Source organism: Rhodamnia argentea, chromosome 6 (assembly GCF_020921035.1).
Source record: "Rhodamnia argentea isolate NSW1041297 chromosome 6, ASM2092103v1, whole genome shotgun sequence".
Taxonomy (NCBI): domain Eukaryota; kingdom Viridiplantae; phylum Streptophyta; class Magnoliopsida; order Myrtales; family Myrtaceae; genus Rhodamnia; species Rhodamnia argentea.
This window is the reverse complement of record NC_063155.1, coordinates 21,810,155-21,822,310: the sequence shown is the minus strand read 5'-3', so window position 1 is coordinate 21,822,310 and position 12,156 is coordinate 21,810,155. Positions and strand designations below refer to the sequence as shown.

The 12,156-nt window shown below is 44.0% G+C and overlaps 3 protein-coding genes across 4 annotated transcripts; 2 read left to right on the top strand and 1 right to left on the bottom strand.

Annotated features, from left to right (window-relative positions):
• On the top strand, positions 1–1,795 carry LOC115734293 (anthocyanidin 5,3-O-glucosyltransferase-like). Its single transcript, XM_030665014.2, has 2 exons — positions 1–980; positions 1,124–1,795. The coding sequence occupies exons 1-2, from the start codon at positions 113–115 to the stop codon at positions 1,675–1,677; spliced, it is 1,422 nt and encodes a 473-aa protein (XP_030520874.2). The 5' UTR covers positions 1–112; the 3' UTR covers positions 1,678–1,795.
• Positions 1,796–1,969: 174 nt separating this feature from the next.
• On the bottom strand, positions 1,970–5,721 carry LOC115734294. Of its 2 annotated transcripts, none has more exons than XM_030665017.2 (5): positions 5,436–5,721; positions 4,283–4,536; positions 3,445–3,656; positions 3,084–3,351; positions 1,970–2,619 (listed from the first exon to the last, which is right to left on the bottom strand). In XM_030665017.2, the coding sequence occupies exons 2-5, from the start codon at positions 4,532–4,534 to the stop codon at positions 2,329–2,331; spliced, it is 1,023 nt and encodes a 340-aa protein (XP_030520877.2). In that variant the 5' UTR covers positions 4,535–4,536; positions 5,436–5,721; the 3' UTR covers positions 1,970–2,328. The 2 variants fall into 2 exon arrangements, with proteins under 2 accessions (XP_030520877.2, XP_030520876.2); XM_030665016.2 differs by having other exon boundaries at positions 5,416–5,717.
• A 3,473-nt stretch (positions 5,722–9,194) lies between these two features.
• LOC115734295 (CEN-like protein 2) lies at positions 9,195–11,284 on the top strand. The gene is made up of 4 exons (XM_030665019.2): positions 9,195–9,486; positions 9,594–9,655; positions 10,309–10,349; positions 10,817–11,284. The coding sequence occupies exons 1-4, from the start codon at positions 9,286–9,288 to the stop codon at positions 11,032–11,034; spliced, it is 522 nt and encodes a 173-aa protein (XP_030520879.1). The 5' UTR covers positions 9,195–9,285; the 3' UTR covers positions 11,035–11,284.
• The last annotated feature ends 872 nt before the right edge of the window (positions 11,285–12,156 follow it).

Below are 12,156 nucleotides of genomic sequence, written 5' to 3'. Positions count from 1 at the left end.
ATTGTTTTGTCTATATAAACTGTGTTTCGACGTTCATGCGTAGGCAGGCATACGGTAATAGAAAGAGCAGTGGAAAAACGAAAAACAGCCTTAAGGTACCACGCACGAAAACATGGGGGAGACCATAGTCCTCTATCCGTCGCCGTTGAGGGGTCACATAGTCGCCATGTTCGAGCTCGGACGCCTCATTCACAAACACCACCCTCGCCTCTCCATCATTATAATCCTCTCCTCTGCCTCGAACGCCGCGGCCGCCCCAGCAGCGGCCGCCAACTCCGCTTCCATCACTGTCCTCCACCTTCCATCCGCCGCCACCGAGCACGATGAGACGCCCTTCGATTTCGCCCGCCGTGACACCTCCAACCTCCGCCTCGCCCTCGTCGCCATCACCGCCGCCGCGGACCTCCGAGCCCTCGTCGTCGACGTCTTCTCAGACGCCGCCTTCCCTGTGGCGGCCGCCCTCGGCATCCCGACCTACTACTTCTTCACCTCGGGCGCCGTTGCCCTCGCCGTCTTCCTCCATTTTCCGACCCTCCATGGGAGCACCACCAAGGGCTTCAAGGAACTTGGAGACGAGATCGTGAAAATACCTGGGTTGCCGCCGATCAAGGCCTTGGAAATGCCAACCGGCATGCTTAACCGGGGCGGGAGATTCTACGGCTACTTCTTGGATGCTTGCAGGAACATGATCTCGTCGTCCGGCATCATTGTTAACACGTGCGAGTCGCTTGAGACTCGGATCATCCGTACCATCAAAGAAGGATCATGCGTGCCGGACTTCCCGACTCCCCCTATTTTTACCGTGGGGCCTTTGGTTGAGTCAAAGGTCGACGGCGACGACAAAGACGGTGGTGACGAGAGAGAAAGAAGGCACGAGTGCTTGAGCTGGCTCGACTCGCAACCGAGCCTAAGCATCGTGTTCTTGTGTTTCGGCAGCGAGGGAAGGTTCTCCGCCGCACAGCTGAAGGAGATGGCCTCAGGTAAGCTTTGGTAATAACAAGTATGTGATGCAAAAATCACATCACGCGATTCAAATTCAATCGTCTTGTTTATGAGAAGCGAGTGATTGACTACACTTTTTGGTTACGAGAATGGAGTTGACCATAGAACACTTTGTGTCCAGGTTTGGAGAGAAGCGGGGTGAGATTCTTGTGGGTCGTGCGGCCTCCGCCGCAGGATGAGTCCGCAAAATCAACATCGGCGTGGAAAGACGATGACGACACGAGCTTAGAGAAGTTCTTGCCGGAGGGATTTTTGGAGAGGACAAGAGAGAGGGGGATGGTGGTGAATTCATGGGCGCCACAGATACAGGTGCTGAGTCACGGCTCGGTGGGCGGGTTCGTCACCCACTGTGGCTGGAACTCGACCATCGAAGCCGTGCGCGCTGGGGTGCCAATGGTGGCCTGGCCTCTCTACGCGGAGCAGAAGGTGAACAGGAACTTTCTCGTGGAGGAGGCCGCCCTGGCGCTCCCTCTGAGCATGTCGGGCGAGGACAGGTTCGTGAGCGCGGACGAGTTGGCCAAGCGGGTCACCGACTTGATGACGGGCTCGGGAGAAGGAAAAGCGGTCAGAGAGCGGGTCTTGGCAGCGAGAGACGGCGTGCTGGAGGCCTTGAGTGACGGCGGATCTTCTCGGGTTTCATTGGCTGCGGTGGTGGCGTTATGGAAACGTGGCTGAGACCTAGTCCTCTCACTGTCAATTGAATAATGGACCTCAACAGGGAAGAGCTACAACGACCGAATTAGAGTACAAGATCAGAACTGTTTCCCATGAAGCACACCAGAAATAAACAAAAACATGGAGCTAGTGTCTTAGTTTGTTAGATTTGTAACCAAATGGTCTTCGAAGAAACCAGTTTTTCCAATTGGAAGTTCTAATGGTCACCTTCTGAAGGTGAAGGAGACGCATGTTTTCAAGATATACCGAAACCCACGTCGAGTTCAAACAAAGAGGGACATGTTTTAACATGTTCAACGAATGTATATCGATCGATTCTGTTCAGCGGATTGCTGCGTCCGAAACAGCAAGCATAGCGAGCAAGTGATAGGATTAGGAAGAAAAGTTGGAACAAGTAAGAAAGCAGAACTTAGGATGAGGAAGAGACCAATCATCAAGCATATTCATACCCAGCACCTAGAGATCTCAAGCATCTTAAAGTCGGAGGCGACTCCGGCACACTCACTGATGGTAAAATTGTTAGAGAAGCTAGTTCCCTCGCCTACGCCAGGTGCACTGGCCCATACACAAGCCAACCCTCTCCTGGAGCGTCACCGGTTACACGGAAATTGCTCAGGGCGAGGTGGGGTAGGTTCCCCAACACAAGCAAGCTTATCCCAGTAAAAGTGCCCTTATCACAGCAACGCAAAGTTCGGTCTCCAAGATGCACAAGTGTCCGCCGTTGGGTACCTCGTGGTAACGAATCCATGGAAGTTTCTCTGCAATGTACTGGTTAATCTCATAAGGAATTATGCGGTCTTCCAACCCTTGCCAAATGTGAACCGAGCCCTGACTGTCGGGACAAGGGTTTTCCAGTTCCAGGGGATCAAATTCCCAGCTTGCATAACCCGCTATTAAATCCCGGTGTAGAGATTCATGAACACCTTGCTGCCGTATCTTTTCCTGAATTTGAAAAAATTGCAGTTACACAAAATGTTTCTAAATTTTCCATGCCCTGACTTTGATGACCCAAAAAATGATTGCGCTTTCCTAACTAGATTGCAGATAAGAAATGGCTGATCGATTTGTTTTCAAACACTACCCAGCAAACAAAATCAAGTAAAACCAGGAGATGGTCAACACATATATGCAGATCTGAATAAGAAAAATCTCGATGAGGGGAGTCGTCTCTGTTGAAACAGAGGATAGTAGCATCTGTGTCGACATGTTCTGAAAAAATTGTTTTCCATTAATATATTCTGCCAACGAAGGCCTCCAGCCTTTAGTGCATCTGAGCATGAAACAGCTTCGCATTTGCAGCACAAGCTTTTAAAGTGAAACATCTCTCAGCAAGGAAATACTTCGGTTTGCATTGACATAACAAAAGGCATACTACTCTTATTAATGCATAAGAGAATACAAGTTACCTGACAAAGGTTAATTTTGTCCCCACAGCTCTTGATAATTTCCAAATCTCCCGGGCTGAAAATCCTCATGTCTCCAGCCATCATGCTTAGCGAGGTAAACCATTTTTGGGTTATCCACCAGTAAAGTAACCAAGGGGCATGATGAGCGACTCGGAATGTCCACTGATCAGGCGCTAGCAATTTTCCAAAGGCCTCCCTTAGTAGCCTGGAAGGAAATGAATGCCACCAGTAGTGCACGAAAGGGACAACTAAGGAAGCTCCCGATAACCTACATGTGAGGACGGGTCAATAAACGGGAAAAGTTCAAAACATCTACTGAAGCAGGCAATCGAAATCGAAAAGCTAATGGCTAGAACAATGCCTGTGGGGTATATATCTGAGGCAACCCCAAGCCGGGTAGGCGCCCATTGAGATCCCAATCACGTAAAATCTGGACCCAATCTGTAACTGGTCAGCCAGTTCTTGAATATCTAATGCCTCGCTTTTCACGGAGCGAGATGGATTTGGATCACTTTCCCCATAACCTGCTCTGTCGTAGAAGAGAAAGTATATTTTTAGCTCCTCTATAAGTTCCTGTAGAAGAAAATAGAATCATGAATGTACCATGTTCCACAAGACTTTTACCACATTTGATTGAGATGCAGAAATGCCGGCAATCAATCCCCACTGGAAAAGGACTACATGCATCAGATTGGGAAATCAAAAGGCATTACTGCAGAGGGCGAAATGAAAATCCATGATGTGAATACGGATAAGTACGAAATTTTAAGAGTTTTTTTCTTCACTTTTAAAAAGATTTTGGTTTTGTCCTTTCATACCCAGGTTGGGTTCTCTCTGTAATAATCTAAAAAAAACAGTGGAGATGTGAAAGCTTAAGAAGGCAATGCCACTAACAGTTTCTATCTTTCTTCACCCAAAACTAACTCAGTTCAACATCCTCGCATTGTATCCAAAGCTGTTATGCAATAGTGCAATAACATTCTTATGGTGAATTCGCCACCTTTAACTTCGCCAGTATGGCTAATTTTTTTTCATTCAACAGTAAGTTTTCCCCCATAAAGTATGTATCAGGAAATAAACATATACGAAAAAATGCAGTAATTTGATGCCATGCTCACGACATGAGAAATAGGTGACAATTATGGGTCACTCAAACTGTACGATCTACATCAGTAAATAGTAGCAGAGACGTTCATTACTTGAGGAATTGGCAAATTGAGATCCTTGGAAGTGTCGAACCCATGGATTACAATGACTCTGTACTTAGCCTCTTCCTTCAGGGTGCCGATCTCCCTGTAAGCTAAATACCTCCCATCACTGAGTTTGACTCTGGGGGACGTGACTGGAGGACCATTTCTCGAGCCACATATCTTTGGGGGCCGGGGCTTCAACGCCTGATATGCCCATCCAAGAACGCCTACCACCACTGCCACCGCAATAGGTCCCAACATCGCTGGGAAAGAAAAGAGTGCCCATTGAGTAATCTTCCAGCTTAGAAGGAGACAATGTTAACATGCCCTACAAGCCACAGATAGATATGCATATGGAAAACAACCTAGAGTATGACAGCAACCGGCACTCCCCCACCAGGATCAAAATGATGTTTCGGTCCTTGTTAAATTGAAAAAATTTCTGATAGTTCTGTAAAATTGCTTGTTTCTCCTTTCCTCTTCCATTTATTTAACAATCTAGTCACAGCAAATTAAACATTCAATCAAGCTCAGTCGCTGATCAACCCCATAGCCTGTCAAAGTTAGACCAAATTAATGCACGAATCATACTTAAATTGCCAGACACAAGGAGCAAAGCAGAACAGGCCGTGACCAAACGACTCGGACGGGCAGAGCGAGACTCGTAGGATGCCTGTGATTGCAACCAAGTAGAAAAGTAGAGGCAACATAACATAGCTTGCGATACGCAGTAAAGACGGTCAGAGAGCTATATGCGAATCATATCGAAGCATCAGGTATGCATTCACGTCGACCCAATTCACTTAATCAACAACTGACTTGCCATGAATTGGACTCGAACCTAAACTTTTCGATCTTTAAAATTCCAGAAGCAGCCACCCTCTTCGGAGCTTGCACTGCTAAGCAAGTACTCAGAAAACCATTTTTCTAATGTTCTTCTTCTAATCTTCTTCTACTAAGTAAGTTCTGTTACCCAAACTGAGAATGATCCCTAACACAAAAGCGTTTCGTTCATGATCATGCCCTAAACTCAAAAGCGTTTCGTTCATCATCACAGCGAAAATGCGAACTTTCCCAATTATACCAACACCCACTGGAGCACAGAATTCTCTGTAAGCCATAAAGGAGAGTGAGACCAGAACCTCGAGTTGAATCGACTTCCTTCCGGATTGAAGTTCCACACCGCCGAATCAGAGCAAACCCGAAGCGTTAGGATCTCTCGCCAATGGGTTTTAGTAGAGCTTAGTCACTGCACTAGATAAGCAAAACTGAAAGAGACCCATATGAGAGAACGGTAGCCGTAGAGCTGTCTCGAAAGAGACAAACGATGTTTTCACGTCTCGGACGAATGTCTAGTGCTTGAGACGAAACGACAAGGGGACAAAGAACTAGTGGGTGCGTAGTGGAGAGCCTTGTCGCAATGAACGGTTGTTGAGCGTCACCTTCATTGCTTGATCGATCGATGGCAAGAATAATTTTCTGCACTTTGCGTCTCCTACTGACCCATTTCAAAATAGGATAATGATGCAATAGATTTATGAACTTCGACCAAATATATGATGCAGTATGATTTTTGAACTTTAAATTAATGTGTAATATGATCTCTAAATTTTTAATTCAATCAATATAATCACAAAACTTTTGAAATATGTCCAACATAATCCCCGAACTCTAGAAAGATATTTAATATAATTATTCTATTGATTAAAGTTCAGATATTAAATTGAATATATTTCAAAAGTTCAAAGACCATATTGACCAAGTTAAAAGTTCAAGAATCACATTGCACATTGAGTTAAGTTCATGGGCTATATTGCATATTGAATCAAAATTTTTGACACAATTTATGTCATTTTGCCTTTCAAAATCACTAACCCAATAATTGAGCTCAACCACTCGGCTGACATCGATTGATAATTGTCTAGTCAACTAAAAAAAGTTTCTTTTGTCAAAATTACTTAGAAAAATTGGAAAAACTACAAACCGGTTATGTACAATTCGACGACTTATTTATAGTCCATGTCATATATAAGATTGAGCGGTTCTAATGTCGGTTCAAATTTAAGATTGCCCGACCCAAAATCTAACCTACCTACGCCGAGACCTAGAACCAAGCTCAAGATTGATTTTAAGGTTTGTCCGGGTTCCATTTGTATTCTCGCTTGAATAATTACAAAGAACTATCATCTTTAATAATCATCATTTGCTTTTATAATTCACCGATCACAATTTATTTTGAGACACACACAAAGAATATGAAATATTAATAAAATAAAAGTCTCAGCACTAGTGATTTAAAATTACACACTTATCACCGCATGATCACATAAAGACATAGAGTAAGAACAATACAAAAATGTGGAATATGCCCTGCGTAACCTAAAAGGCAAAAACCTAAAACCCGGTTCTCCGATTTTTTTTTTTTTATGTTCTACTATGTGACTATGTTCACCCCTAATCACACCTGACCAAAGCCATTATCATGACAGGAGGCCTTGAAATCGCCTTAACTGATCATCAGTTCATCACGCTCCTTCGAATTGCAATTTGAATCCGATGAGGTCGAAAGAGTCGAATCGAGCGGCTAGAATTAGGGCTGTGCCTGACGGGAGCCAACGTCGGGCCACCTCCACTTGCCCGCTCAGACCCAAAGCCTGCCTTCGTTAATGACTCGTTCAGGCCCATTTGGCCGGTGCTCTACTGAGCCCTGAGATTAGAGCGCACAAAAGGTCTCAACTGATCCTTACCCTTGTATCCGACCCAAAAAAAAATTCCTTACCCTTTTCCATCCGCACACTCTGTTATTGATCTAGCCAAGAAATGGATTCAATTCAAGCTTTCAATGCACACTTGTGGGAGCGCCTAGTCGTGGACCGATCATCCCGGTACATTGCGAGCCTAACTTGACCGAACAACCACCATTTCGCTCTTTTGAATTGGTAGTGTGTGAGATCGATTCAGGCGATCCCTATTATTGGTTTTCCGTCGAGGTGCATGTCCTTGAATTGAGTTGAACGCAAGGTCCAGCGCTAATACATCAGGCGCGTGACATAGGTTCCATTTCGTCCTCGCTATCAATTGCAAATAATTTTCATGCATCCAATCTAGTTTGTTACCCGTTCAATAAGATAACTAGGATATCTCATCGACCCGCGATTTATCTTTCAAAGTAGGTTTAATTGGAGAAAGTGTCCTTAAATAGAAAAGGAGAAAGCGTCCTTTTTCTTAATATGGGCATGTGATTTCTTGCGATGGGGGCTAAAACAACTGAAGGATTGGCTGGACACAAGGAAAAGAAGTCACAGAATCCGGGAAGCATTAAATAATGTTATCAAGGGGAATAATGTTAGAAAAAGAGTGACTCAATTCTTTCTTCCAATTATGGCAATCCACTCCCCCCCATCACCAATTTAGGCATGCCTATGTAGATTCTACTTTACTGCAAAATGTGCCTAACACCACGAACCTTTGCCTCTGATCATGGCAATTTTCTAATGGTGGAGTTTCTTGAACTTAACTTATATTCAAGCATGTTCTTCTCTTTCATCGTCTGTCAACAAATGACTAATTTACTGATATGTTATGGACAGATGTCCTGATGGCAACGATCACAAGAGAACATCTCCTTTTTTTTTACCCGATGTACAAAAGGGCCTTGAGACTCTCCCAGTTAGAGAATGTCTAATGCAGGATCTGCCAAAATACTTCCTGTCTTTCCTGTGTTTTTCTTTTTCTTTTTTGCTATTTATTCTTGTGAAAAGAAGCAAAGTTGAGGATGAACTTAGAGGACTGACTTTGGTGGACACCCAATGCTTTAAAAAGCTTAAACCTTTTTCACGTTTTCTTACACAGTTAAAAGTACACTTTGATACTGTCCAAAAAGAAAAGCACACTTTGGTCTGTAAAACAATATCGCTTCGGGTCAAGCGAGGTGAGAAAAGAGAACTAAAGCCCCACCGTGTCTACTAAAAAATTGCTGTACAACATGACCATGATAAGAAGATGGCTGTAACTTTTATCTTGTGAACTCAAGTCAATCACAGTTTAAAAGATGGCTCGATTTGGAGGACTTACATAGCACATGATGAGCAGTAACTATAATTGCTGCAATTTGGATAGAATCACGATGCGATATTTCCGAAAAGTGAATGCACACTTTGATAGAAGACGCGATCGAGCTCGAGGTCGACGGAAACAAGGGTCGGTGTACCACGAGCTTCGGCGGAGTCAAGGCCTCTTCAATTGGCAGCTCTGGATCAAACTCTTCCACCAACGACTTGGTTGCAAACAGTGCCAATGAAGTCCGAGGCGAGACAAGCGGTGGGATGACTCATGGCTCGTGCGTGTAACGAGAGAAGTGGAGACTGGATAGTGGAGAGGTAAGAAAAAAGGTCTACGGCGCTGCACTAAAGTGAAGCAAAGAAACCCTAAAGGACCTAAACCTAAACAAAAAGTAAACATTAGGTTTGTTTTTTAACAAAAAATTAAAATAAAAAAAGCGATCAGTCCGGTCCGGTCCTGGGCCTTGGAATCGAGAACGGGACCGCCCGGTCACCGATTCCAATTTTAGAAACCAGGAACCGGACCGGATCCCCCTAAAATCGAGAACCGAACCATCGGTCCCGGTCCAGGCTGGTCTTTTTTGCTCACCCTTAATCCAAGCAACAAATCATTATCCTTTATGGATGGAGCTGTTTTCTTATTGTATTCTTCCCTTTTTTTTTCACCGTGTTTCTGAAACTGTACTTTGCTTTTCCTCTTTTGTTTGTTACGCTTCCTCTGCTTTAGTTCCCTTTCTGGAATTATGTGCGACGCACATGCTATAGATAGAGGGAGAGAGAGTTTTATTCTTGATCTAAACACTATAAAAAGGGGGTACTTCCTCATCAGTACCCAATGAGATGCCTCCAAAGGACACAAGCAGCTAATTATCCAATCCACAAGCACCTTGCCTGCCTCTCTCTCTCTCTCTCTCTCTCTTTTTTTTGGTTGTGTCCTATATTAATTTCTTCATGGCAAGAATGTCTGATCCACTTGTGGTTGGCCGAGTGGTTGGGGATGTGATTGACTGTTTTGCAACCAGTGTCAAAATGACAGTCACCTACAACTCCAGCAAGCATGTCTTCAATGGCCACGAGCTCTTCCCTTCCTTTGTTACCGCTAAGCCTAGGGTTGAGGTTCATGGTGGTGACATGAGGTCCTTCTTCACCCTGGTAATAATTCCAAGATCGCACCTCTCAGGGTTGGTTGCTTCTTTTTTCCTTTTTTGTCCTTGCCATTTTGGGCTTAAAAGTGTGCTAATTCTAGTGCATGTGTGCAGGTAATGACAGACCCAGATGTTCCCGGTCCTAGTGATCCATATCTGAGGGAGCACTTGCACTGGTAATCACTAATAATTACCGTTCTCCAAAGCTCAGATCAAGATGAAAATCTTCCTATTACTTATATAAACATCACCACCACAATAGAATGTGCAAAGGGTCTATGTTTCGGCATGGCCACCCAGATCTTGTCTCACGTTTCGTTTGGTCTTTCATGTTAATCGGCAGGGTACTCCATGACCCAGTTTAAATTCTAACTAGACTTCCATTATTTCTTTTTTAGGGCTAGACCATAGTTCATGATACATTTGTAAAAACCTAATGTTCCTGTTAGTCTTGAGTGTGAGTCCCATCTGTTTTTAGGCTATTAATTGTTGGTATAAAGTCTAGTAAGATAAATATGGCTGGTATAGCATAATGAAGGATATAAAAGTCCCCTTCTAATGACACCAGCCAGTCTGGTCCTCCAATACTAAACCATGGTCATCCGAGGATTACTTGCTCATGACTAGCGAACTTCAACGAGACATGAAAGCAGTTCACACCCAAGTTTAAAGCATTTACATGTTGGCTGTGACTTTACGGTAATCAGTGAATACAAAAGGAAAGAAGAAGAAGAAGAAGAAGAAGCACAGACATAAATATCACTTAAGAAAATCGGCCTGGCATCAATTGTTTAAATATGTACTAATGATCCGATCGTATTGTTTACAGGATGGTTACGGACATCCCGGGTACAACAGATGCCACATTTGGTAAGTCTCTCTTGTCTCTTAGAGAAGGTATTACCTATGCATCCGACGCACGTGAGGCCATCTCCCATGCACTCTTGAATCGTGTGAGCCCAACATGGATCCAGCCGATTCATGAAACTCGGGTTCATATGATTCAGGTGCAGTTGTGATTCATGAAACTTGGTTTTTCTTTTGAAGCATAATAGGGTTCAAACCTAGCGATACGGATGTACATAAAATGTCAAACGTTCGAACCACGCACAGTCAACCTGCTACCTGGTCAGTATTTCGGGGTCAACAATATGAATATAACAGAGGAATATGCAGAAGCTGCTTTATAGGAAATGGACATGTAATGTTGGATTACTGTAATACATTGTCAACTGACCACTTACCGTCAGCGGAACAAAGACCATAATCAATCCCGACCCTTTTTTCTAACTTTGTTTCGGGTGTGGTGTGCATCATCACAACGTCGGACGACGCAGGAAAGGAGGTGGTGGAGTACGAGATGCCGAGGCCCAACATAGGAATCCACAGGTTCGCCTTCATCCTGTTCAGGCAGAAGCGGCGGGATGCAGTGAGAGGCCCTCCGTCGAGAGACCACTTCAACACCCGGCGATTCGCGGAAGACAACGAGCTCGGCCTCCCCGTCGCGGCGGTCTACTTCAACGCTCAGAGAGAAACGGCCGCCAGAAGGCGCTGAAGGACGAAGGCCGCGGCAGCAATGTGGATGGAACTGGAACCCTAGATTATTACGATGCGATTTAGCTTTAAGAGAAAAGCTTTCTATAACTCGTAACGTGTGTCAGGAGTCTCTGCTGGTCGTCGGAATAAGGATACTAATGTCAAAGGTGAGTGTCGTTTCCGAAATGGACCTTTGATGTAACGCTGTAGCGCGTGTTTCGTCTTGTATTTTGCGACTTGCAATAATAAATCGGGTTGGGATGCAAAAATATTTGCCCGGCAAGATGACCCGAAGAGCAATCATTCGCTTTAATAGATGAATCCGCTTTGTCTCCGTAGGCGGAGATTTTTCGAAGCTCGAAACAAGGGGCAAGAGCCGACACTGGCGTCACCTCTCAGTCTCTCTCGTGCATGTCTAGTCCCACGACTCCGGCACATGTAGTCAGCTTGAATGGACGTGAAAAATGCTCACGGAATTCCGGACCTTCTTCAAAGAGGAACGATTGCAATAGATAAATGCAAGCCGGGTGTTTGCGTCTTCTTTCTCTTTTTGCCTGAATCTGGACATTCGGATCGAGTGGAAATGGCAAAAAAATTTGATCATCGATACGAATCAGATGGAATGCGATGCTTAATTAGTAGATGATGAATTGATGATAACCGGCTTTTAGTGTGGCATTGAAGAACATTTTTTGCTCGATCTGATGGTTCTATATATGGCAATGTTAGTACTTGACAGAATATTTGCTTTGTTGAAGTTGGCCGTAGGGTTTGTAGTACCTCACTGTTGGTACGGTTGCGAGCACCATTTATAGCTACCTTTCTTTTTCCTACGTACATTAATTATCTATAGGGAAAAAGGTTTTAGCAAAAAAGTATTTCAATACCATTATTTCTCTAAACGCTGAATGTATTTGTTGCAATCTTATATCATCAAATGTTAAACAAATACCACTTTGTTATAAATGATGTGGATGTATCACCTTCCATCCTTCTCTCTTCCAATGCATGTTACAAATCTCTTCCAATTATATGGTATAATCTCTTCCAATGTATATTACAAATACATTGATTGCATTGAATGATATGAATGTATCACCTTCCACATTCCACGGACAGTTTTATACATTCTCTCTCCAAT